This window comes from Dermacentor silvarum, chromosome 7 (assembly GCF_013339745.2).
Source record: "Dermacentor silvarum isolate Dsil-2018 chromosome 7, BIME_Dsil_1.4, whole genome shotgun sequence".
Taxonomy (NCBI): domain Eukaryota; kingdom Metazoa; phylum Arthropoda; class Arachnida; order Ixodida; family Ixodidae; genus Dermacentor; species Dermacentor silvarum.
In genome coordinates, this window is record NC_051160.1 from 31,749,367 (window position 1) to 31,777,365 (window position 27,999).

Here is a 27,999-nt window from a genome sequence, read left to right on the forward strand (position 1 = left end):
AATTTCCTTGACAACTGTATAGATAATATGCGACACTGCTCATCTTTGCATTGCATGCATAAAGTTCTATTTCTTTTTTTAACATCTTTTACTAATGCTTCTCTGACTAGACATTTCCAGACATCAAAAGCGAGGTTTGCCAGATTCGCCAAGGGCGATTCGGGCGGCGTGTCTTCCCAAAGTATGTTCCTTGTCCGCATGAATGCGATGCGTTAGAATGATGAGGCGAAGTGCCACCGTTCAATTCATACAAACATGGCTCATGTTGCATGTATAGTGAACGTTCCTCAACCCCTTACCGACTTGATATTGTCCCGTTCTCAGCTCGCTTCGGATTTATTTCCACCGTAAGCTACAAAGCACGCGTACACCTTCGCCATCTATGTTAAATCATGCAAACGCTCGGCTAAACATTAGCACGCGGTGCCTATAGCCCATTGCGGGTTATGAGAAACACATTGTTTGTGCAGTATTCAATTGTTGACCATCTGTCAAGTCGACGTCGCCTGACTCGGTCTGTCGACTACGTTGACAGCCTCGCCTTGAGCACGTTGTGTCGCCCAACGAATGTCCGTCCAAGAACGCTGAACCATGGGTAGGTCAATGTTACGTCGATTTCCACGGACTGCCATCTCTGAGCTGTCTGTTTTCTTTTCTATTATTATTCCAGGAGATGCATCTGGCTTCCAATCGTCCCAGTATGCTCTGACAGACCTGAGCACTGGGGGAGATTCTGCTTTGTCGGGTAAGCATAACGTTCGTTGCTGGAAATGGAATTACGTTCAGAAAGAGCTGTGATATGAACAATTGATCGGTACGTGTATTTAAGTGGTGCCTGGTGTCTTAAATGGCGTCTGTATTTAAATGGCGCACCATGCATGGACGGGAACAGGTAAACATTTAACACTACGTTAAATTGTGACGTCTTCGAAACTGCACAGTTAGTTATAACGGACGCCATTGTAAAGGGCTTCCGAATAATGTTCACCATCTATTGGCTCTTTAACGTGCGCCTAACTCTAATTACATGAACGCCTTTCGCGTTTCGTTCATATCGCAATGTGATCGCCGCGACCGGGTACCGAACCCACGACCTTGCGCTCAGCAGCAGGTCACCATAGCAACTCGTTAACCGCGGCGGACGCGGACAAGATTAGCGCCGAGTACTTGCAAAGCCAAATGTTTTGCAGTGGCAAACGGTATCGGCCAGGGTTACCCATCTCGGATAGAGTGGCTGACGTTTTCATATAAATGACATTCTTGACAGACCCGGCCTTGTCAGTCTCGCCGCGCTAGTTCTATGAGCCACGAGGAAGGACGTCACGTGGTGTTGCTGGAAATCTGCAAAAGGAGGCACTAAATAAGGGCCAGCTGTCTACCCCCCCTCTTCATTATCCTCGACGTCTAGTGACACCATTCCTTCCAGTCTAGTTCAGTCTCCTTGTCAGTGTCGGTTTTGTACTTTGCCAAGAGTGACAGGGCCGATACTGACAAGTATAAGTTCACCTAACAAAACACCTGCGAGCCTGTCTGAGACATTTCGCCTTGCCTGATGCGTTTCAAATTTGTTTTTATCGTTTGGATTCTTCATAGTGGGTTCTCGTCTGGTGGCAGCTCCACTTAATTTTTTTTATTTGAGGGTTGAGCTCGGTTCGGTATGCAACGCTTCAAGATGTTGATACATGAGAACACCATCTCTTGCAATTCAATTATTTCTCCTCCGATTCCATTTAGGCATTGGTTTCAGCGAAGTATCGAGTAAGTATTGTAGTTTTACAATTTTATTGGCCTATAACATCACCGGGGTGGGTATAGTATAGTACGGAACAAAAACAGAAAGAAAGCTCCCGAATCAACAATGTAAATTCAAGTACAAATCATGGACAACCCTATAAGCATTACATGACGTTTTCTAAATGTAAATACAAAATTTCGCCGGGCATCGAGTTTCAAACTGCGATTCCTAGACGGGGCAGTCACAATAATGTACTGTCTTTCTTTTTTCTGCACAGCGCGCTAATTCTTCATAAGCATTGACGCGCGTATGTACAAACACAAAATGAGTTACTGCGTTCTCTTCTTTCTCAAAACTCCTATGTGAGGCACTCATTGGTCTTCTCACAACGGCTTACATCTGAACTGTTATTTGACATTCGGGTGCCCGTTCATCATTATTGTTCCACTATAGGCTGGCTGTTAACAGAGTTTTCAACAGACACGTCCACCCTAAATTCTTTGATTCCACATAGTATTGCCACGTAGTAGTGACGGTTAAGAAAAACAGCAGCAATATTGAGAATGACGAAACTACTGTGAATGACGAAAGAAGACTTCCTGTGCAGACTTAGATAAAAAAAAAGCATCATGTGCAAATTACTGCACTCCATACCCATCAAATGGCATCTTTGTTAAACCAGTGAATTTTCAATACTTAAAAAACTGAATCCTCATTCATAAGCTTCCGGGTTCGTAAAGTTAACATTAATGACGCACCTGTTTGGCTGTCTTTGACTGCGCCCTTGATATGTCCATGCGTGTTATGATTATTGGTTGCGCATTTTCTCCCCGATAATTATTTTTACCGGTTCAATAAGCAAAGGGGTTGGTATTTGCGCTTGTATATGTGTACTTTTGATTGTACTCTACCTTCCTATTCCCTCCTGCATTTCGTGAAGCGCGAACAGGATTGGTGTTATGGCTCAGCCAGTTGTTTAGCAGTCACCACGGGAGAGAGCTTTGTGTGTCGGTACTATGTGTGTCGAGTTGTTCAGTACATCATTTAAAACACCTGCCTATTCGTCAAACAAAATATGGTGTTGGCTTAATTTCTCTTACTCAAACCTATATATACTTTCTCATTTATAGGGGTTCTCAAACACCTTATCCATTCTCCCCCCCCCCCCTCTTTTTTTTCTTTATTATCTTTTAGGTATTGACACTGGGTAAGCCTTACTACGGAGTCGCCGGAAGAGTATTGCGTGGTCTTCCTATACAGGGTGCCCTATGACGTTGTTTTAGCAGAGACTTGTGCAATCATACAGTCATTACTGATCGGGCAGGGTATGGTAGAGCTTTTGCATGAGCTAGTTGGTCCGACTTACTGGTATAATAAGTGTTACTCGTATTAAGTTAAAAAAAATGGGGACAACGAAACTCACACTGACAGGACGAACGCCAACTACCAAGGGATTGTAATGCCGGAGAAAGACGAGCCTTTATAATCACGGTCACTATCAATACAACATGCAGCACTAACAACAGCAGCCGCGGAAAAAAAAAAGATTCCCCTCTCGGCGTTGTGCGCGTTAAATCGTTGGCAAATCCCTATCGGAAAAGGTACTTATTTATTCATGAGAGACAGTGATAGTTCGTTAACAAATGTCGCTCCCCGTTACTTCATGTCGAAAGACTCCATCGCTCCCCTTTCAGTTATCTCGCGGCTTTCTGCAACGAACCTTGTGTGCTTGAACGTAGGGAAGCACCCCACAGCGATTCATTTGCACTGCCATCTGGCTACCACCTACCCACTTTTCAAATGGATCCAAAATGAAAGCATACCTTTAGTGTCCCCCTTTAAGACAGCGCTCCCGGCAGATTGAGGTCACAAAGTGCATGCACGTATCATCGTGAAATAGTGTTCCTGAGGGGAAAGTAGTGAACGCACAGTGTTTATAGAATGAAGAACGGGTGCCCGACATTGATGACAACTATCGTTGGGCACAAGCTCCAAATACCATGGAATTCTTTTTGAGCTATCAACGTAAGAAGCAGGGCCAACGTAGGCCCAACGTTAGACATGAATTGGCTCTAGTTTGGATAACGTTAGCTCAGTGATATCCCTGCTTTCAGTGTTACATGGGGACGACCGCGTACGTACCTACCCCTTGTACCGAATATTCTGTAAGTGTAACGTGAATTTGGTTGTGCAGGGGGTTTGTGAAGTAGACGGATTGATACTAGCAAGGAATAAATACCATAGCTCCCCATTTATAAAAGAGCGCGTTCAGTGCTAGAATATGCCTCGAAATAGCAGCACTCACACGAAGTGTCGAACGGACTGGTCTTTCAAAACACTCTTGAATGAACAAGAGCAGGAGCAAGGTGAAAGATGTGGTGGTTGTTACTAAAGAGAGGAACCCTGTGGTTGCCACGGGCCTCTGCTCCCTGACACCTGCTGAGTATTCCAAGCCCTAATTCAGGACTTATGAAAATATATATTGCATTGTTTTCAGCTAATATGAAAATAATGCAAAGTGTTCCATGGCAATCAATTTCACTTTCAAATAGATACTATCTGCGGGTTCAGAACGAGACAAAGCTTTTATCCTTTAACACTGACCGCGCTCGGTTGGATGCATGGTTCGAGACATCCTTAAGGTCATGGAGCAAGGGAAAAAAGTAAGTTTCGCCCGAAAGGCGAAGCGTCGATTGCCATAGAAAATCAGTCGGCAGCTATACGAAGTATAGATAATACTTTTATCAGCCGTATAAACTTGTAAACATAGGTGTCGGTTCTCATCCTCTTCTTCTCACGGAAGAAGAGTATGAGAACGGATATTTTTGTTTTTATTCTTGTTCGTCCAGTTGTCTGCGACGCACTCTCCCGTCTTACGGAAACTGTGTCCTCAAAAATAGCCGCCGGATTATCTTTATGCGATCCCTGTCGGATATTACTGTTTTACCGGGGAAAAATGCAGTGCCGAAGCAAAAAGTTTTTTTTTCTTAATCATGCTGATTTACCAACCGCAGTGATCTCTGTGTTGAGTAACGCGATCAAACTCAAACGGGAGGCTAGCGTCGACCAAGGAGGTTTAAAAAAAAACTGCTGGAGTACAAGTTCCCGTAGATTATTACCAGAAGAGGTGAAGCCAAGGCTTTGCCCCTCCTTCAGCTCTGAAATAGAGCCTTGTCGGGTTCCCATGGTAGACACCGTTCCCATGATAACCCAGCGATTGTGGTCCCATAGTTCCCCCTAGTGAGTCTTGTAGGAAACTGTATGCGCCACTTAGCAACCAAAACAAAACAAAAAACTACAAATGCGCAGAAACAATCGACGATGATTGTCAGCGCAAGCGAATAGCTCGAACGAACGAACGTTTATCTTCCAGAGCCCGACCATCAACTTCCGACCAACCATGAAAACGAGCGAAAAAGGCAAAGGAAGCTATTCGCTTTAAAATGAAGGCGAGGATCACGAAGCGCACGTCATGCAGGTCCCCGGCTCCGATTGGCGAGAAGGCGTGGGATTTGCGCGCGCGTTCAACCTATCAGTGGTTGAGGCAATGAGAGATAGCGAGAGGGTTTGCTGCAAGGAGTCTAGCCCACTTCTTAGCACCATATACTGCCAACATTTCATTTCGTTGCTTCAATATCTGCTACTATTTGAGCCTTTTTAAAAATTCTTGCACCGGAACTCCACTCCCTGGACGGCTCTTTATGCGGCTTCTATTGTTTAACACAAATTATTTTCAGAGGGGTTTCCCTGACGGGCTTCTTGGTGGTCAAAGGGTCAAAGGCCCCTGACGGGTCAAATAATTGAGCCAGGCGGTCAAAGGGTCAAATGGTTTAGTGAAACATTTTATTTCTGTAAATGACGTTCGTTATTTGTTATTACTCCTTCGTGTGCTGCTATAGATGTTGTTCAAACGTACAGGGGTGAGAACCCGTCAAGCTGCCTTATCGGCAGGTTTGTCTTTTCACCCCTGCGTTTTCATTGATACACGAATAAACTAATTGATAGATTCATCAATTGATTGATTGATTGTTGATTGATTGATTGATTGATTGATTGATTGATTGATTGAAAATGACATTCCTTCCTTGTCAAATAAAAGTGCTTTCCTGCCGAAGCGTGAAAGTGTTTCGCTATTTTTGAAGACTCGCGAAATACCTTCCAGGGAGCGCGAGGGCCGGAGTACAGGTGCGGCTATTATACTCTGCCTGCTGTTCCTGGGGATAGCCGCTCTGGTGATCTTCCTCGTCTTGGGAATGGGTAACTCCGGTAAGGACAGACATCATGGATGAGTTGACTCATTCCTTTAACAAAGGCAAATAAATTCAAACTTAACAACTTTTTCTAAAGGAAGCGTATCGAAGGCCGGAGAAGCTGCGCAGAAAATCTGTTGCACATCAACATTTGTTTTTCTTAAGGGTACGTAGGGTGGCCTATTTCTGACAGATGCCAACGCCGAGCGATGTGGATCTACTGTGACCTGCGAGTAAGTGCAAACGAAGTGCACCCTCTCGATAGGGCAACCGTGTCGAGTGTCGGTGAACATACACTTTGCGATGGTTGCTTCGCAGTTAGGGATAACTTTGATGATTTGAAGAAAGCTTGACGTAATGAGAACACTGGCACATTGCATTGCATTTTAAAGGGAAGCTTTCTTCGCGAAACCTCCGGGACCTTTTATGACTATGGCTGCCGGGTGCTACTGTCTTGTCGAATAGCTCACACTTAAAGAAATAGTTTAATAGCGTGCCCGATGATGAGATCGATGCTGTCCCCAAGCACTGCAGCCAAGTGCTCCACCTATAGGCCACAGTCGCACGTATACTTCTATAGTGCCAACGCCCATTCGCTACCAGGGATGAGTGGTAGGACAGTTTAGCTTAGGCCAAAGACGCACGAATGAAATGGGAATATTTGTAACACTTAACCGCTTCACGGACGCATCGCTTCGAATAAATTCCAAGATGTGCGTTGCACTTTTGGAACTTTTATTGCGATATCAATTAAATGGAAACTCGCCGTGATGGACGCTCGCCGTCGCCGGGATGTTCCGTATTAAGTCCAAACACGATAACATGGTCGCCGCGCGCCGCACGCACTATATGCAAGTGAATGCCAGCGAGGGGAGCCGACAGTCGCGGCTCGATCTGAGCGCGAGGGAGGATAGCGGGGAGCAAATGCGCAGTCTTCCGTCGCGCGAAAGGCCTAGGGTGGGGGGGGGGGGGGATCGGAGGGAGGGAGGGAGGGGGCGGCGGCGTTCTGCTTGTGCAGAAACTGCCTATTTCGCAACTGGGCGCAAGGCAAACTGACGATCGCGGCTAAATCTCGCGCGCGCAAAGGAGGAAAGCGGGAAGAGAGCGCGGGAGGGAGGGGGGTGGGTTCTACTCCGCCAGCAATAGGTACTTTGCCCGGCCATGCGCGGACACGCGCCCCGTATATTGAAAGCGATCAACAGACGGCTCATTCTCGCCGCTCAGTTGGCGTTGGAGCGAGACAGCACGAAGGTTACTTCGCTCGCTGCTGCTGCCGGGCTTGCTCACGCCCGCGTTTTGACAGCGAGTGTCCGCGGTTAGTGAGATGTGTTCATGTTTGGTTGTGCGCGCATACACCATGCTTGTTAATTCAGTTGGTAAGCGAATGTTTCCAAGATTATACGGCCGATATAACTACTATCCTTACGTCGTACGGCTGTCCACTAATTTGCTATTGCAATCTATGCTTCGCCTTTCGGGCGAAACTGCGACTTTTTTTAAACTAATGATGACCACATATTTAACGAATGCGTGACGCGACTTTTTCCGGTAGTCTGTGGCCCGAATGCATCATACGAAAATACTGAGCACAGTTGACACTGTTGTTCAAGCAGCGGTGCACATTACACTTTACACCCAGGTCGCTGGCCAATAATTGGTGCTATCAGTGCTAACGCAGGCTACAGACAGGGGGCGTAGGTTGGGTCGGAAGAGGCGGGCAAGGTGTGCAGACCAGGCTTATGCCCCCCACTCACCCCCCCCCCCCAAAAAAAATGTCTGTGTAGCAGCAATACCTGGCACAAAATGACGTAACGGATGCCTGGCACAATACGTGTCCGAGGCACCCTGCCCCACCAGTGCCTGCCCCATCCCCCTGCCCTGGTCAAATGCATGTGCCCTCGACACACAAAAATGAAATCCTGGCTACACCAGAGACTACAGACATCGGCTTCGCACGACTTTTCTTCCTCTTAGGCCGCTGTCCGCGCTTATATCCGCCGGCAGAAGGCATGCGCGAAGGCCCTTCCTACCGTAAACGGTGCTAATGCCCATTTTCTGCCAAAAAACAAGGTACTGCCTCAATCTATAGACAACATGTTGCTACAGCCATTCAGTGCCGCAAATGCTGAATGTCGCGAATTCGCAACATACCGTTGCCAAAGCGGTAATGCAAAAAATTAACTGTATTCTCAGACTCACTACATATCCGTCATAATTTATGGGGTGTGACTAATGCGGAGAAAACATTTGAAGCACGAATTCGGGAAGGGGTGGATTATTTATGTTCACAAAAACTTAGAAAGCAGTTGACGTTGTACTCGTGAGCACCTCGTCGATCGCGACTCCAAGAAAAAAATGGCGAAGGCTTGCGCTAGGCCGCGCAAAGCTCAAGACACAGCGAAGCTGGCTGAAATGCCGAAACCGCGCTCCACCGCGTTCCAATGCCGACAACGCGTTCCAGCAGACCCGCTCCGTGAATATGTCTCTCTCTCTCTTTCTCTCGGACTTACGGCCGTCACTGCGCGTTGCATAGCGCAGCTTGCAACACCGGCACAGCGTTTCACCGCGTTGCAATGCCGACAACGCATTCCAGCAGACCCGCTCCATGAATGCGTCTCTCTCTCTCTCTCTTCTCTCGCTCTCATTTCCTATATCTCTCTCCCGAGCATAGCGCGCAAAATCTCTTCTTCACCTCGCATAGCATTGGCACGAGCACGTGCGAACGACCCAGCTGTGGACAAAGACGACGACGCTCGAACGCAATCATATGGTTCGCATAAATGCATGTTCTGCAAGCGTGGCTGTATAGCCTAGTGGTTACGACGCTCGCCTTGGGACCGTGAATACGGCGGCTCGAATCCCGCCTCGGCAACAAAGTTTAGTTTTCCTTTATTTCGTTATTCATTGCTGATGATGATAGTTTCTTAAACGAACCACAAAACGGCTGGCTTAAAACAGCTTCGCTGTTAAAAAGGAGTTGCCAGCCTCACACTTTTGCTCCTAGATAGCACCACATGTCAGCGCTGAAAATCGTCGTTTGTCGCGAACACGTGACAGCCAACACTTGAGCCAGAAAACACAGCGTCAGGGAATAGACTGCACTCAGTCGGCATGTGGCGAATTCTGGGCAAGTGACGTTGAAGAGCTTTAAAAAGCATTACTCCGTATGCTAAAATGGCGCTCCTACGGATGCGCTCCACGGCACGGCGGCATTATTTCACAGGCAGAGTTCATGAAGCGCAGGGTACTTCAATACAACTGTGACTTCCTTCGACTCATTGTCACACAGGTAGGCGCTGATCCTGTAAAAAAAAAAAAAAAAAGTCGCAGTTTCGCCCGAAACGCGAAGCATCGATTGCGATAGCATATTAGTGGAGTTAAGGATGCGAAGTGGGGATGGTAGTTTTATAGGTCGTATTAACTTGTACACAACGGCATAGTAACTAAACACGCGTGGTGCCACGCGCGCACACGCAAACATGAACGCGGTAACTCGCTGTCAAAACGTTGTGGTGAGCAAGCACGACTGAAGCAGCGAGCGCAAACATAGCGTAGGGTGGACTTTGCGCACGTCGCAGATGACTTTCAAAATACAGCCGCCCGGGTGGGCGCGCGGGCCCTAAACGCCCCCTCCCTCCCTAGCCTCTCGCCGGAGGCTTGCTGCCCGAAGGACGCGCGCGGGTCGCTCGGGACGCGCAAAGTAGAACGCCAGCCCCCCCCCCCCCCCTCTCCCTACCATCCCTACGGCGCGCTGTGCGCGACTGGAAGGTGGCGCGCTGCGCGCGACTGGAAGTTGGTGCGCATCCTTCCCGATCCCCTCCTTGCGTGCTCTAGATTGAGCCGTCATCGCCCGCTCACCCTCGCAGCTTTCACTAGCACAAACAGCATATACGGCGACGATTTCATCACCGTTCGACTTCATACAAAGCCTCACAGCGACGACGACGGCAGAAATCCGCCTGGAGTGTCCATATAATTGCTATCGCAATAAAAGAAAATGTCATCATGCTCCGTTGCGGAGTGCTGTTTCATTGTAGACACGAGGGGTAGTTGTAATGATGCGGAAATTCTTATGACCTCGATCGCTTTTTTTTTTTTTACAGTTGCTGTTTCGCTTCAATTCATAAAAGAGCGTATTGTTTAAACGTGCGTGGAACAACCGCGCATTTTTTGGAGAATTTAATGATTCATATCTCCAAACTGGTGTCATTCTGGAAAGTCATTCGAAGTAGATACGCCTTGCAAACTCGACGGCTAAAATTCGGAAATTGCGATATGATGCCATAAAGCAATCAAACAAGAAGGTAATTAGTGACTTTTTGTTACTTCGTTAAACATCTGTTTTTCGTGCTCGTATAATGGCCGCTCTCTGAATAATCTAGCTCAATGTCCCGAATAGCGTTATCTGTAACAGGCGATTTCTAAAGTTTCTGTCCAACTTAAGCCTAATCACCTCGCGTAGCCACAGCTTCTGCGCCATTCGTAAACTCTGCCAGAGAAACATTTGTATGACTGCGCATTCTGGCCCATGTGACACGGGGACGCAGGAAGCGATGACTTCGGCGCCGGTGACAATGATGGCGATGGTGGTGGTGGCGGTGGCGGCGGTGGTGGCGGAGGTGGCAGTGGTGGCGGCAGCAGCGGCGGTACTCCACTGCCAGTTGTTATTAGGCTTGGAACCATCGCCCCGAAGACCACGCCTCCATCGGTAGGTCCAGCAGGTCGACCGAAAGCACCGGTACCATCTGGGAGCCAAGTTCCGCCATCTGGGGGACCAGTTCCGCCAAATGGGGTACCAGTTCCGCCGCATGGCGCTCCACCACATGGAGGACCAGCTCCGCCACATGCAGGACCAGCTCCGCCACATGGGGGACCAATACCTCCATCTGGGGGACCAGTACCTCCACCGGTGGCACCCAATGTTGGTAAGCGCTTGTGTTTTTTTTTTATAAGTTCTTTAGCTCGAGAGACACGTGGTGCAGTTAGGCGTATGATATTTCAACCGAACGCGTCGTCGTACGAAGAGACTTGCACGGTGTACGACGACTTGGAGCACGCCTACAGTATACACTACCGTTCTGGTCCAGTGTCTCCGCATGCACATTAAGCGCCGCCGCGCTATGTTTGCAGATTTACTTTTCTCCAGTCAAAAACGGCGAATCAATCAACTGCGCGCAACGCTCCTTCGTTCCCCACGAACCGCATCAATGAAGTACGTCCATGCTTACAAGTGCCATTCACTCGGGTACCCAACAATGGCGCTCGGGCCGCATTTTGTGAGCGTTGTCAACAGCCACCGATTGCTACATTCTAGTCAATAAGACTAGCTCGATGGCCGTTGGACCCGTAGTAAGCGTCGCTACCCCCTTTGCCGCCGCTCGCCATGTAAAACTCGTCTTACAAACTTCTTTCAGAGCCAGCTAAGCATACAGCAATATGCGTCGGATATAGCGAGGGGAGTATACTAAGCTTGGCTATCCTCCTAAAACCACTTGTAAAATAATTGGACATTGGTTTCAGTCTTTATAATATTAACTCTGAACTAATTTCGCAGTCGTGTCACTGACGACAAAAACTGCGGAAATGTTCCACTCAGTCAGCCGAACCTGTGTAGAACATGGTTAAGAGTGTTACGGAGGCGTTTTACGATTCAGCGAGCGATTCTATGGACGACCTGCGGCATGTACCGACAATCGCGTGTCACGTGTTTTCTACAGTTTTTGATAGATAACGACAGGATCCGGTGCAAGAATTTTTGAAACGGCTCGCGCGTCGTATCGGACTCACTGCTCTGTGAGAACCTGTTGGGAAATTTTTATTCTTTGTTGGCTAGACAGGTCGTCCGCCCAGATCGCACTGCGGCACTCTGCGAAAAAAAAAATATGATTACGGTATTGGTTGCGACTGAGTTGTAGGCGAATTGCCTCGCGCACTTCGCGCTCAACGCGTGTGCCTTGTTTCGTTCGTAATGGCTCAACTTTGAAGACACGTGACATATTCTGCTTTTCCCGCATGCAGTGACCACGAAGCCGACGACGCCATCGAGGACACAAACGACAACGCCGATGCCGATATGTAAGCCACAGTCACCGCGGATTTCGATAAGTGCAAACGCGCAGCTAAGGTTTACTGGTAGGTCTAACGCACCCGCGAAGGCTCGTCCACACTGAGACACCCGCCATTTGGAGCTGCGCGGATGCAAATTGGCGGTGGCGAATTACGCCGCGTCCATTTCCTGCCACCGGAATCCCTCCTCGTGGACCAATCAGAACCCGACTCAGCAACTGATTCATCCCTGGCGATGAGCGTAGCCAGGAATGGTTTGTTAAGCGAAACTTTATAGGCTCACAAGTTTTGGCGATGGTGGTGGTGGTGTCACGCTGAAAAGTGGGCCGATACTGGTAATAGTACAGAAAGGGTCCATGCTGAATGGCACATACCCCTGTCGTGTGGGCCTATCTTGGTGATAGTGCAGAAAGGGTCCAAGCTCAATGGCACATACCCCTGTGGGCTCGGGGACACTGTAACGCACCCTTGAACTATAGCGTTGTCACACTTGTGAGCCAAAGAGACAAAATCACCAGCCCTTCCCCTGTCGAAAAAATGGCGGTAAACGAAGCTTGTCGTCCGATTCTAGCGTGAGGGCTTCCGAAGCCTGGGAGAAACGTCAGCGAAGAGCCGCGGACCCCGAGTTGCGGGAGCGCGATGCTGCGGCCAAACGTCAGCCACCGCGGATCCAAAGTTCAGGGCAAACGAAGCGGAACGCCTGCGACAGTGTCGTCTTGCCACAAGCTTCGCTAACCCCCATTTTCTCGACAGAGGAAGGGCTCTGAATTCTTTTTTTTTTGGGGGGGGGGGGGGGGGGGGGGGGGGGGGGGGGGGGGGGTAGACGACACGACGTCCCATCATGCCGCAGAGCCAGTGAAGGCAGAGCTTAGCCCGATCGCTCGGCGAACGAGTTGAGGAGAAAAAGCATGGCTATGGCGGAGGGTAACCTGTAATCGCCCATAGCTCTCTTAATATGATACCTTCACACAAATTGTGGTGCGAATGGTTTACTGTAGCTGTACCCTACGCATCTACAGAATGTGTCCGAACCATTTCAGGGACACTTTAATAACCAGGAAGAGAGCGGTGTGGATCAGACAGCAAACAGCGATAGCCAAAATTCTATTTGACACTAAGATTTTAAAAATGTAGCTGTAATGCATAAGGCAAATAATCCGAGTGACCATTAATGTTACAGAATGGGTGCAAAGGCACGGGAAGCGTAGTTAAGAACGGGAAAAATTAGGTAGGGTGACGAAATTAGGGTATTTGCAGGCGCAAGTTGAAACCAGCTAGCACAAGACGGGGGTAATTGCAAGTTAAAGTACATGCTTAGCAGATCACACTAGTAGTAGAAAACCGCGTGTTTTTTTTTTTTTTTTCGTTTTCTCGGTATTTCGAGAGCTGGCCGCAACTCTCAGAATATCGCAGCGGGTCAACATGTGGTCGGTTATTATATCGGTGGATATATTAATGACTTTATTGCTGGGACGTATCCTTTCTGTGTTGGAAGTCTCGTGCTACTTTCCCAAACGGACAACTACAGTCGGATCTATATAAATACAGAACACATCTTATTGCATCAGTATTCCTTTAGGTGCGCACTGTAGCATTAGGTAAACTCTTATCAAGTAGTACGTAAATCTCCACATACTATTTAATGGGGCTTTTCAGCATGGTTGGCAGTAATACTGATCATCTCAAGAAGTTCACCTGAATGGTCGGTCCGTACAGTTGTCCTTGCTAGACTAAAAAAAAAAGTGTGAGCTTCATTAATAAATTAACCTTTTGCCATGGCAAGTTAGCCACTCTTGCGTTGGTAACAAGCTTGGTAAGCCGGAACACGGACATTGTCCAGAAGTTTTGTACATTGCCCATTCAGCTATCTGTCGAACTTCACCGCAGTGCGGCAGCCTAACTCAGTGGGCAGAACTTTCAAGAAATGACATTTCGGAACTCCGCCCGCATTTCGACTACATTCCGTTAACAACGTCGAGACAGAACGCCCCTTCTAATTATATACTTTTTTACGGCACTTAGTCGTAACGTCGTCGTTACTGAGTTATTGCAATGCTTTCGTCAGGAATTGAACACTGTCGTACCGCAGCAGCATAGTTACAAGTGCCTCAAAAAAAAAAAAAAAAAAAAAAAAAAAAGACGTATTATCAGAAGGGCGTAGCCTCTCGACTGAAAGTTGCCGGCCTTTTGAAATATCGTTTTTGTAAAAATGTCACGTGCCAGTTGCGTTGGAAAAAAAAGTGCCAGTTGCGTTGGAGCACTGCGGTGAAGTTCGACCGATGCCCGCAGGGTAAGTGTCCAAAATTATTGGGTATGAAAAGAGAAAGACAGGTGGTGACGCCACATTGAAGTTCTCGCACCAGCTAGCCATGACGTCATGGATTTCGGACGGCGTTTGCTTAAGCCTTTTTAACATTATTATCGGTTCAGATACTCTAAAATGTGTTCTAAAAAGGATCAAATACAGAACTTGGCAAGTTGCGAAAACGTTTACTGAACCACAACGGCCTGAATACGAAAAAAAAAAATACTTTGAAATCACTTACGTTACAATGACAAGGCAACGATCGGATTTGGGCTATAAATTCGCAGAATTTAAAACTTGGCTTGCATTTTCTCTTCTAATAACCAACCTAATTACCACCAAATTAAAGAAAATGGAGTTTTGAAAGAAAATTCAAAGCCCCTTTCTTAAAGAAAGATGGTTGAACGCGATGCTTTCGCCCATTCAAACTGAATCAAAGCCCGAAGCCAACGACCACGCAACGAACCCAAGAAATGCCGAGCGACCCGATGCGATGCATATGCTTTTTGATTGCTCATTTAGGATTTTATTTTTTGAACGTTGAAGTTGAGTGAAGACACATTTCGTTAAGTTGCATAGCCTTCATTTTAGATCGTGTAGCCATCAATTACACGCACACACTCGCACTTTCACGGACTGCATGTCGTTGCCGATACACGGGATTGGGCTTACGGGCACGATCGCGCTCGCGCTTACGTTCGCAAACGCTGCACCCGCAGCCCACCCATGGTGACGGCCAGGAATGCATTGCGTGACGTGCGTAATGCAATGCTGATACATACAGTTCGTCTGGGTAGCGTGGCGTTGCAGTTCCCACTGTTCTTATCGGTACAACTGCGAACGTAAACTGCAGTGTTCTACGATACGTATGTCGTGCGCCGTTGTTCTGTTGTGTGCGCAGATGCGCAGATAGTTCCATTGTGTAAGTTGGCTTTCCTGCTGTGCGTTTTCGGCGCTCACGGACGAATGCAGCGAGACATAGAAAGCTTCGCTTTAATAATTGAGAGTTAAATGCAAGCTGAAGAACCCCATGTGGTCAGAAATGATCCGGTGTCCCCCACCGTACCACGTGCCCCATAATCATGACGTGGATATGGCGCCTAAAATATCAGAACCTTTTTTTTCTTTCTTTCTTTCTTTGGAACCCAGACCGGGAGCTTTTGTGCACAGTGGGCGACACCGCCGTCACGATGTCCATGTACCCTCCCGACAAGGTGTGTACGTACTTGTACTACACCCACGTGGTCATCCAGGGGGACAGCATACGCGGCGCCAAAGTGGAGACCAGTTGGGAGAGTTTCAAGCTTGCGGCCGCGAGATACCGCTACGTCAAAATGGGAATCTCCTTCGACCACCGGTGAGGAGCTCATGCTTCAAAGGGCTTCTACTGCTACATGCCATCTTCTGCTCCAATCGGTATTGGCGCACACTACACCTAACACCTTGAACCAGATGGAGAGATGGGGATGATGGTGATGATGTCACGCACAGGGGCACCACCTCATACCGGAAGGAAGTGCTGCTTATGATTATGATAACGTCTCGAGGTCTCGAGAGGAGGCAGGTATGATGATTGTGATGATGCAGACTACGCCACACACTCTGAGGGGAGTTGATTATTATGATGATGTGTTTATTATGATAATGAATGGCGATACAGGCTACGAGTGACAGCATGAAAACCAGAGGCAGGAGTGATTGTGAGGCACAGCTCAGCTACCACCATAAAAAAGATGGAGGATTAAGCCTAACACTGAACTGGATTTCATGATGACGACGATGATGATGATGATGACCATATTACTTTTGCTTTTGGTTCATGTTGTTAGGCTTGTTCTGCATTTGTAACAATAGCAGCAGATGTAAAACAGATGGTGCGCACGGTATTCTTGAGTGGCTGTATTGTTCGCATTACAACGAGTATTTATTTATTCTCGAGCGAGCCAGCGGTTTAGCCAGCATCGATGTAGCATTCTATGTAGCTCGCTCGTTGATCGCAACGAAAGCTCAGTTTTATAGCGTCCGCTTGGTATACGGGAAGTAGTGGGTTCAAAATGCGATGCCGCCGGATAACCACTGTTTCTTTAATGGGCGGAGATGTCCCCGTGGTCTAGTGCTCGGCTACTTGTGGAGGTTCGCATCTCGAAAGGGGGAGTCTATATGGTTGTTTGCGTAGGTCTCTGGGTGCCCCTTGTCTAACTTCACACGGCCTTGTTGACGAGCATCCGCCGCGGCTGTGGGAGGCAGACTAGAGCTGCCGCTGGGCTCCTGCCCGTAAAGTAGCTACAAACGCGCTCTCGACAAGATGGTCGACCATTATGAGACTTTGACGCTTGGAAAGGGGCGTTTGTCCCCAACACGAGGGCGTCTCTGCCTAATTAGGTGCATTGGGAAGCCAGGTACGATATGGCCTCCATGGGAGTGGCCCGAACCTCCGCGCGACTAATCGCGTGGCACTTTGTGCGTGTGTCTGTGTGCGTGTGTGTGTGTGTGTGTGTGCGTGTGTGTGTGTGCGCGCGTGTGTGCGCGAGCAACAGAAAGCTGTGTCTGCAATTTTTCTGGATGTTCAACAATCTTTTTATTGACACTTTCCTCTAAATATAATATTTTAGATGTTGAATGATCAATAATAACTAATTCTGCAATTAGGCGAAATAGAAGAAAGTCTGATTTGCACGAAACGACGGCACACAAACAACATTACTTTGGTTTTGTACACCTTACGGTAACTTTAATATTTAAGAATTTTTTCCACTAATGGTGTGGGACACATGCAATACCCGTTGTTGTCCTACCGAAAAACCATTCGCAACAATCACCACTTGAGCCGGTTTTACTTCTCCCCCCGAGACTCCAATGCGAAGAAAAAAGATATTTCACAATATACAATAAATAATCCTCGAATCGAATATGCATCGAATATGAAAGAATATTAGATTGATAATGTATATTTCGTATGTTCGCCGCGCCTAATAAAGGTGGGTGCGGAGAAAGTATTTATATAGACAAAGAGTTTAACAGAACGAGATGGGTAGCACGCGCCGCGACGGCATTTGAAAGGGAATGCTCGTGTCGTCATCAGCATCAGCCGACTCCCAGAATACGTCACAAATAACGTTGCATGCGGTTGCATACCGTCATACTTGAGATTCGATCGTCCATGCGGCCTTCGGTTCCGCCGCCACCCTGAAAACAACGTTGCTTACGTTTCAGGTACATCACGGCTGCCAAGATAACAACGGCCACCAATCCGTTGGCCCTGCTGTCCAGTTCGAACATTCGGCACTTCGGCGTGCTCAATATGATCACGAAGCACCTTGACCTCCTCAACATAGTGATGCCCATGAAACCAGTTTTAGAAGTGAGTAATCGCTGCGCTAATCGACATTCTGTCGCGTGCTGACCTCAATGGTGCCACGTACGGCCCGTCGGTTCTGTGCGCTTCATTATGTGCGTCCAAAGGCACGCGCATTTCCGCGACAAGATGCATAATCACAGTTACACCTTGCAAATCACTTCTCTGTGCAGACACAGGGCTCGGTTGTAAACACATGTGAATAAATACTCAAACTCGACAGAAGGGCAGACACCTCCTAGGCTGAATTGGTAGAGCTAACGCTGTTGAACAAAAGTAAATTGGTTTTTACTAGGCTCTCATTGGCTTAATTATCTCATGCGTACACAAATGTAAACCAACGTATGATTTAGCAAATAAGCAGTTCTTCGTCTGTTGACCAAGTGAGTCACAGGGAACAGTCCCTAGGAAGCCCCTGGCCACGCATTACCCCCAATATAACCAATTTGCTGAAGCGCCACAATTACAGCTGGTTCTCTCGGCACTCTATGGCACACAAATTTGCATCGCCCTAAAAAAAATAACGCTTTTGTAAAATGTCTGTCTGATTCGTATGACTCGCCATATGAACAAGACATCCAGCAAGGTTCCAACCTGTTTCCAACGTACGTTATCCGGTTCCATCAGTTGGAGCGCTACATAAAATTTTGTCAATAATCTCTCTCCTTGCGTTTTCGATTAACTATATGGTGGATATGAGAAGGTATCTATGCACACACGAAAAAAGAATTGAGAGGCTAAAATAGCCGAAAGTGGGCCTTTATTCGATTTGTATACGCGCCACAGGCTTTGTATCTAATATACTCATTTTGGTAGAAACGCACGTATGCCAGACTAGCCATGGGCATTCGGGACCAAGTTTAACAGTCAATACAGCTAGAGCAATGCGTTCCATCGCCTTCTTACATAGTGCTGCATTATCTTGGTCTTGTCGAAATCCTCCACTGACGCTCCCAACGAACCAGAACTAACTTGATGTTCACGTCGATGGTGTCCCTTTGACGGAGTTAATAGATACTGGAGCCCAGGTGTCCATACCGAGTTATAACCTATACGTCGTCGACTAAAGAAGGTGCTCACGCCTGCTACTACACGGGCCGTACGCGTACACAATGGCAGCACTATTGTAGTCACTGGAATGTGTACTTCCCGTATAGGTATCGCCAACCGCCACGTTCCAGTTCTTTTTACAGTGCTGACCAATTGTCCCCATGACCTAATCTGCCTAGACTTTCTTACGGCGCATTCCGCTTTGATCGACTGTTCTGTCGGTACCCCGCACCTCCACCAAAAATGTTACGCGAACGAAGGAATTAAGCACTGGAGAATATTTACAATGTATATTTACAAAGGACAACTGCAGCGCTGGCCAGTTCAGCCGACAGCTCGAGAGCAAGGAGCAGTTCGTCTTCTTCGTCGGGGTGCCGGCGCGCATTGTCCACAGAAAGACGCAATATGCATGTATCCTTATCCCCGGCGGCAGAAGCACCGTCCCGGTGCGTCTAAATATCGGCGGTAACAAGAGAGTAATACGGTTTTAGGCGTGCGACATGCACAACGTCAGTGGAATTCGGGGCAGATGACGTACTGGCGCTGACTGGGGCGATTTCATAAGTAACTGGAGTCACGGCACGCAGCGCTCGATATGGGCCTGTGTACCACGACAATATGACGATGGGAGGCTACGCCCCGCATAGAACCTTATTGGTTCCCGCAAAATGCTGCTGCAAAGCAGCATTGGGATCGCTTCGACTTTCGAAGTTTGACCCCAGAGCTAATGCCTCTTCGTCTGTCGCAAAATGGTTCAGCTATTCACCTTAGGCGCCAAAATTAGGCGCTAAACACAAGTGCGTCAAATTTGTTTGATCCGCCCTTGCGCTAGTCGCACTAGCAACTGTGTCAAACAAACAACCCACAAATTGCATCAGATTTCATTAGTCGGAGCAGCCATCTCTCCGAAGCGTTGCCTCAAAGATAATAGACGAACACATGCTCCTACAAACTATTGGATATTTTGGCCGACTTGTCGCGCCAAGAAGAAATCCAACTCCCCTTCCACAAGAGTTTACGACAAATTCCATCACGTCCTATCGGTCCCAGGAGCTATGTTTTCGGAGCGTGGTCTCCCGGATACTAGTTGAAACACAAGTGCGCGGAAGCGGAAATCATCCCGTTAATCGTAGGACTGGTCGTAGTAACGAAACTTCCAAGAGCCTGCGAACAAGTTACCCACAAATTCCATCAAGTTCCATCAATGGAAGCGGCCATCTTTATGGCACATTGTCTGGCGGATCCTGGCCGAAACACATGCACGCGAAAATAGTGTGAGGCTTAATTGGTACGTATGGAAGCGCAAACAAGACATCCAACAAGTTTCGAACAAATGCCATCAAGTTCCATCTTTTTGGCGTGTGTTCTCATAGATACGGGGTGAAACGCATTTGCACGAAAACAACGGCACACTTCATACGTCTGTACGCGAAAACGAGACATCCAACAAGCTTCCCAGTTTCCAACCAGTTTTGTCGGGTTCCCTCAGCCTAGTCAGCCAGCTATCCTAGCCATCGTGCAACGGATCCCAAATATTTGACGCATTTGTGTTTACCACTTATAAGCTTCTTCAGTAGAACCTGTTGTTGAATCAGTTGGCCGAACATTAATAAGAAAGAACGGGGAAAGCCACAAGCAAAAAGATAGATGGTGTCCATGACAGTAGAAGGCGCTGCCCTACTCCCTCGCTCGGGGGCACAGCGGCATCGAAAAGGATCTTGAATCTAGTCAAACATGCAGGGACTGTCTGCTGGATAGCATCAGTAGAGCGGGGGCTAACTATGGAATAATAACACTAACAATAATAATAATTATTATTATCAGTCTATTTTTATGTCTACTGCAAGGCTGAGGCCTCTCCCAGAAATCGCCAAATAATCGCTTTGCGCTAGCTCATTACAACTTGTGCCTGCAAATTTCCTAATTTCATCACCCCACCCAATCTTTTTGTCGTATTCGACTGCGCTTCCCTCTCCTTGGCACCTATTCCTTAACTCTAATGGTCCTAATGGTCCACCGGTATCTGCCCTACACATTGCGTGGCCTAACCTAGCTCCATTTTTTGCTTTGAATGTCAAATATAATATCGGCTCTCACGCTTGCTCTTTGATCCACACCGCTCTCTTCGCTTCTCTTAACGTTACGACTAACATTTTATCATTGCATCACTCTTTCCGCGATCTTTAACTTGTTCTCGATCTTCTTTGTTAACTTCATAAGTTTCTGCCCCATATGTTAGCACTGGTAGAATGCAATGATTGTGCACTTTTCTTTTCAGAGACGGTGGTATAAGCTTCCAGTCAGGATTTGTTGATGCCTGCCGTACTCACTATAACCAATTTTTATTCAGTAATTTTTCTTCTCATGATCAGTGTCCCCTGTGAGTAATTGACCTAGATAAACGTACTACTGCGCATACTCTACAGGCTGACTAGAGGCTCATGATTTATACAATCATCATTACATCACTGTGTCGATCGCAGTGTCGAAATGAGTGGGATGTTTGTCTGTCCAAAGGTAAATAAGGAAGTAGTCATGCTTAAGACCTTGGACTTCGAATATACTATGTTAAACAAAGCTGTCTGAACTATTGGTGGCGCAAAAGTAACAAACAGGACAAATTAAATAGACGTCGCTTGGTAGGAACATAAGTTTTGCTGGTTTGTCAACGCGAAGCACGTAACCAAAGCCTAGGCACCTATTTAAAGGGGGCCAACGTTCTCGCAGATTTCATTCTTCGAAACCGCACGCGCACCACGTTTGGCGAGCATTTTTTTTCTTCTTGCAGGAGATCAAGAAACAATTTAATTACTCGCACACTGTCATTGCGATCGGATCACGTGACTACAGTGACCAGGGCTTCCCCACGTTCTCCGAGATAATAAAGACGGCTGTTGAGTAAGTATCACGTGCATTCCAGTACGGTGCATGACAAGGGCATCTCCGACAACGCTTGTTTCAGTCGCGGTGTGACACTGCTCCCCGCTTGCCAATGTCGTAGGGTAGCTATATGCATTGAGCCGATGTCTATGGCGAATATTCGGCCGAATCATTTAGAGCCTTGGCGTCGCTTCCTGCAAGTAAGCTTCTCCGCAGCGCAGTGGAGCTCATTTTGGCCACGTGATAGCGCTGTGTCAATAGGTGCCTGACAGGCACGCGAGAAGCCGTCGCGCAATTATGATTCCCCCGCATGGGGGTCATTTACACACAAAACTACTACTCGGCATAGTCGAAGAGTGCCGGAGCAAATGCCCATTTGTGAATACGACTATAAGGCAAGGGGCACGTGGTGTACGATTCGGGGTGTAAGTCAGCTAGTTTCAAAGAGTCCGTGCATTAGATTCCAATTGGAGACTAACTGTGAAGCATAGTAATTACTCCTGCAAGGAGTCATCGGTACACCCTTTTACAGCGAAGTTGTCTAGATCTAGGATCCCGGTATTTTTTCGCGTCCGTCGACAGAAAACTATCATCATCAATGGCCCATATACCTCCGTAATGAATCAAAAAAATGTAATGGCTCATGGCCCGTAAGGCAGAGTCTGTAAGCACTCAGTAAAGTGAAGCGAACAGTGCATACATTCTTCGGAATGACGCATACAACATACAAAATAGCATACGTTTCAATAAAGAACAAGTTTCATACAAGCATCCTAACCGCATAATTGATGATAAGGCACTCGTGATAGTCATGCGAAGCACGTAGCCCTCCCCGCAGATGTTTCCCGGTAAAGATTACTGTTGTGCAAGCTGCAGCGGCGACGGCAGCTTGCGACGTGGGGTGTGACGTCGCTAGCCTATCGTATATAAAATAACCATCCTATCAACTGATTTCAATGTTGTTGTACGGCTATGGGCGGCGGCGTGCTGTAAAAAATTGCCATTATTCGCATTCCTACCATTGCTCTAAAAATAGCACTACTACCATTAATCTAAAACCATTAAATGAAGCAATTGCATAACCCTCTCAGCAGTTGCAGTTGTGGCTTTCAACAGCTTCGCTGGACATTCCCTTTAGAAGGGCCAGGATGGCGAGTTCTTGAAAGCGAGTGCTGGCGATAATACTTTATGAAACAGTACAAGAGTTATCCTAAAAGTGGAGTTAAATATGGGCCGCTGAGTTACAGTTACTCCCGCATAAATAGGAGTCACTTACGCTCCAACTGTAGCAGAGAGAGCTAACGACAACGCGGCGTTGATGAGTACGAAACTTCAACATAAATTCTGGAATTTCGCCTACCAAAACCACGATCTGTTTATGAGGCACTCCTTATTTTGACCACCTGGAGTTCTTTAACATGCCCTCAATGCACGGTACACGAGTTTTTTTTTTTTTTTTTTATGTGTAAGCATTCTTGAGTTACTTCCCTCGGAAATCTGTCCGTCCGTCTATCTGTCTGTAGCGTGATACGATGCGCTAGATATGTATAACGGGGTGCTATGGGGGCCTTATAACTACGTATGACTCCCGAGATTTACGATTATGGTAATATGTAGTGAATACTGAAGAGTTAATAAAGGGACACTGAAGGCAAATGCTAAGTCGACGTCTACCGTTAAAATACCGTTCCGGAAACCTCGCAGTGCTTGCCTCGTGCCAAGGAAAGACACTTAGTGTACGAAGAAGGTTCCGCGTACCTTTAGCGCAATACAAATCGCCTGCGCCCGAGTGCGAAGCGGTGGCGTTGCGTACGGCACCCCCGCCCTTGGCTGCCGCCGGTGATTATGACAGGCACTACAGGTTTCGACGCAAAACGCAAATGCGCGGCCATGGAGGAACCGAGTCAATCGGGCGTTCGCGATTCGCCGCTGCGCATGCTCTTGGTCAAGTGGCGTGGACCGTTCGGGAATCTCGCGACATCAGGGGCGCGATCTTGTACGCGTTCCAAAATGGGACGGAGGCGTTCCGTTCCATCGAGCCGCACACGATTGGTCAATTTGAACGTCGCGGTTGAAATTGGCCAATCGTGTGCGGCTCGCTGGAACGGAACGCCTCCGTTCCATTTTGGAACGCTTACAAGATCGCGCCCCAGATGGCCGTGGCAATCCCTGCTATCCTACTTGCAGTTTGTGTGAGTGTCGCAAGCCAGAAAAGAAAAACTGCGCAGAAGTACGCGTTAAGGAAACTACTGAAACACGAAAGCGCGGGCGGCGCAGAGTTGAGCGAAAACGACACCTTTCGACCACTCGCGTCTTTGTCAAAAGTAACCCCAATCACTTCTTTTTATTGCGATAGCAATTATATGGACACTTCAACCGGATTTCTGCCGTCGTCGTCGTCGTCGCCGTCGCCGTCGCCGTCGCCGTGACGTTCCGTATAGATAAAATCTTCGCCGCGCGCCGTATGCCCCAGCGGAAGCGTGGGGGGACGCGCGCTATCACGGAGAGCGAACACACTCAATCTCCCACGCGCAAGCAAGGAAGCGGAAATTCTCTGCCAACAACCGCGCTCGTCGCTCCGCACAGTCTCTTATCTCTCCCACGCGCAAGCCAGGAAGCGGGAAGCCAGCGCCGGAGGGAGCATGGGGTTCTACGCTTCCAACAACCGCGCTCGTCGTTCGTTCGACCGCACCGTCTCTTATCTCCACACGGCTCCGACCTTTATGCCGCTCAGTTTCCGTTGATAGAGCGCACGTACCTTCGCCCGCTGCGCGGGCGAAGGTACGTTGCGCTGCCAGCGTTTTGACAGTCGTTGGCTGCAGTCATTCAGTGTGATCTATTCATGTTTGTTTGTGCGCGCTCACACCACGCTTGTTCATTCAGTTAGTAATAGTCGGGCCACATTTTCCAACGCACGCTACACATGCAATGCTGCCCAGATCGGCAGTGCAGCACTACAGGTGTGTCCCTTCGCACGCGCTGCCCACGGGAAGCGCTTCTCATCAACACCACCGTTTCACACGCGCCTTCTCGTGGTCATCGAGTCTCTCTTCATGTCGGTCTACTTACGCCGCAGCACACCTGCTTACTTAATCAGCTCATGTTTACTACAATTCATATTGCTACCAAGGCCGCTCACCTTACTTCGTATGACATTGCTGTGTTGCTATCGCATTCATTGCTTCGCCCTTAGGGCGAAACTGTGACATTTTTCTATAAAAAAAAAACAAATAGAACTGGACAAGAAGCATTTTCGTTTGTCTTATAATGCACAACAGTTATCTTTTTATTAGCTGTGGCTGAGCACAAGGGACGGAATTAAAATGAGGAGTGTCTTCGCTATCGGGCTAGTACTCCCGGTAGAATCTTTAATCGGGTCCAACATTTATCCCGATTATATAATTTTCCGATTACTAGAGTTCTGTTCGCAATAATATTGATGACTTAGACGTACTCGAGCACTAATCCATCCCTTTTACTTGACTTAATATTTTCTTTTACTGTTCTTTTAGTAGTAATAAGGGTTCATAATAGAATAATACGAAGATTTACAATGTAATTATTTAAGCCTAAACAAGACTCCTTATGTCTAATGAAGGTCAAGGAAGCTTAATGGAGATTAAATAAAATTAAATCACATAAGCGTAATGATGGGCAATTAGGAAACGTGAAGATAATTGAAATAACTTAGGTTAAATATCTATAAGCCTAACCAAGATTATTTGAGGAAACTTAAGATTGAATAAGCCTAATTTCGATTGATATACATGTAATCAGGGTTACTTATGAACAGTTAAGATGGCTTTAGCTTAATAAAGATAATTACACACGCATTACTTGAGCCCAATCAAGAATAATAAGTGTAATGAAGATTATTTCATATAACAATACTTAACCCTACTTCTGTTTATTTACTATGGCACTATTTCGCCCAATAATATTAATTCGGACTAATTAGGTTCACCAATTGCGTAATTGCAACAGGTCGTTGCAATACTGCGAGCACATTGCGCCATCCTAGATGCTAGAGTACCGCGGTGTGCAGAACTCGGCCACTCCGTCAATCATTCGTTGCATGAGCGCAATATGAGCGACCGGAAATAATACATACGCACTATCTTACAAGTCCCACCAGGGAGTTTCTGCAGCAGTTTTGCATTCCTCGCCCACCAGAATACGGCCGAAGTACGAAACTCTGAAAGATAAAAAGCGGACATGCGTGCAGTTACTACTGTACTAAGAGAGGCGTCACCAGTACTCCCTTAGTGAAGGACTTTAGCAGAAACCTTACTCTATTGAACGTTACTACACTCTTAAAAACGTGTGCACCGTTTGGGGCTCATCTCGTCCCACAACAATCATCGTCATCTATCTTTCCTGCATTTCCTTTCTTTAACTCTGCGCGCTCGGTACTTCCAGGTCACGAACAACATGGGCGTTATCAGCGTGACTCAGCATTGTCGACAGGAAAGTAGTGAGCGCAGAGTTTTCGAGAAAGGAAACCCAAGCAAGGCAGATGATCATTATCGTTACAAATATTAACAATATTACAAATATTAACAATATTACAAATATTAACAAGTATTTTTAAGAGTGTACCACTCTCGAAAGTGAAAATGGATATGCGCGCCGTTACTCTCGTAAAAAAAAGGGCGTAGCGATCACTCCCTGTGTGGAAGGGATTTCTGGCTGCTCACTTAACAAGGAGGATGTGACGTCACATTGATTATTGCCCCTTGTTGTCTGCAGCACGTTCCCAGTGGACACTGTCATCGCCATAGCTTCAGTGAGCTCGGCGCCGAGTAGAAGCGAGTGCAGCGCCGTGCCTCCCAATGTCCTCCACACTTTTGAACGGGAGAAAAACCCGAGCTTGGTAAGTTTCCTTCGGCCCGTACAATTTCGAATCATGTCGTAGGGCCGAGTTCATCTATAATCATATTCTGCAAGCAACAGCCACGCGTGGTCTCAACCGTACGGGCCGTAATATGCTTCATTTGGGAGTCGATGGCCAAGGCAACCCATGTGAAGGGGACTGAGAAATATTTAGCTTTCCGGGGGAAAAAAATTGAGCACAGTGCGTGAGTGAAAACCGAGTTTCATAAACAGCTGACCGCACAGAAACAGGGCAGAAGCGGTAATGGCTTCGCATGCGTGCGCCTTCGCTGAGGCAACGCGCGGTGCGCCGCCGAAAGCGCCATCTAGTTTCTCGAGAACGAACTCCTCCGCTAAAAGGGTAAATACTATGTTTCTGTAGTTTCGTGCAGCACAGTGGATGCTACAGGTTTCATCGACCAATCAGGGGAGCGAAAACATCTTAGGCGCGCTCTTCCGCGCACTGTCGCCTTCTACTGTCGAGCTCTGCAGCGCAGGCGGCGGCAACATATGCTGAGGCTGCAAGTGCGCAGCGAGACAAGCTGTTGTGACAGCAACGGTAGAAAACTAGTTCCCTACTCACTCTGACACCAAAAAACTAACCGACGATTACGATACTCCCTAATTCGAATTTGAGCGCTACTCCATACGTGTGTTCATTTCGAGTGGTAATATATCGTCTTATGAAGGTACACGGTTTATATTTGGAAGAGAACGCTGTGAGTAGCGTAGCTGGCGCGGACAATCTGTCTCGTGCGGCACATAGCGAAGTGAGGCGCGACTGCCTCGCTAATCGGGAGATCGCGAGAGGCAGCGCGTGGGTGACGCGTGGGTGCGATTTACAGCAGCTGCCGCGGACAGACCATCCGCTAATGCAACACTTTGTTTCCACACAGACGGCGTGCGCTACTTGGAAGCGCAGATGAGATCACCCGCGCGGCAGCAACTGAGCGCATGCGCAGGCCGTCTCCCCTCCGCTCCCCCTCCGCTCCCCCTCCGCGTTCCGCCTCATGCTTTCTTTCATCTCCCGCTGCGCCTCATGTTCGCTTTGATCTTTCGCTGTGCTCGTTCGCTCGGTTACGAGGGACGCCGAGGCACGCCGACGCTCGGGGCCGGAACGGACGCCTAAGAGCTGTGCACTAAAAGGTGTGCGTCTTCAAGATATTTCTAGACACAGAGAAGGAGGGTTGCAGAAAATGACAAAAACGGAGAGCTCAGAAGGAGCAGTCAGCCAGCGTGTCGCACGGGCTGGTGGCGTCATCCCTTCATCCTTCTTGTAAAATCCACTCGTGCACGGTGGCGGTTTCTTAATTGGAATTCGGGTGCGTTTACCGCATTCCATTCGCTCCGTTACATGCAAGTGTTCACAAAACGCAAAATAGTTCGTTCGTTTCGCGCACAAAAGCAGCTTCGGACAAGCTCTACCTCTATTTACCTCTATTTTTCTACAGATGCCATTTTTCCGAAAGATGAAGCACTAAGAATG

The 27,999-nt window shown here is 47.7% G+C and overlaps 1 protein-coding gene across 1 annotated transcript; it reads left to right on the forward strand.

Moving 5' to 3' along the window:
- Positions 1-591: 591 nt before the first annotated feature.
- On the forward strand, positions 592-27,994 carry LOC125946901 (formin-like). The gene is made up of 8 exons (XM_049671080.1): positions 592-595; positions 671-745; positions 10,533-10,910; positions 15,506-15,713; positions 17,570-17,717; positions 21,550-21,659; positions 26,391-26,514; positions 27,965-27,994. The coding sequence occupies exons 1-8, from the start codon at positions 592-594 to the stop codon at positions 27,992-27,994; spliced, it is 1,077 nt and encodes a 358-aa protein (XP_049527037.1).
- Positions 27,995-27,999: the final 5 nt, after the last annotated feature.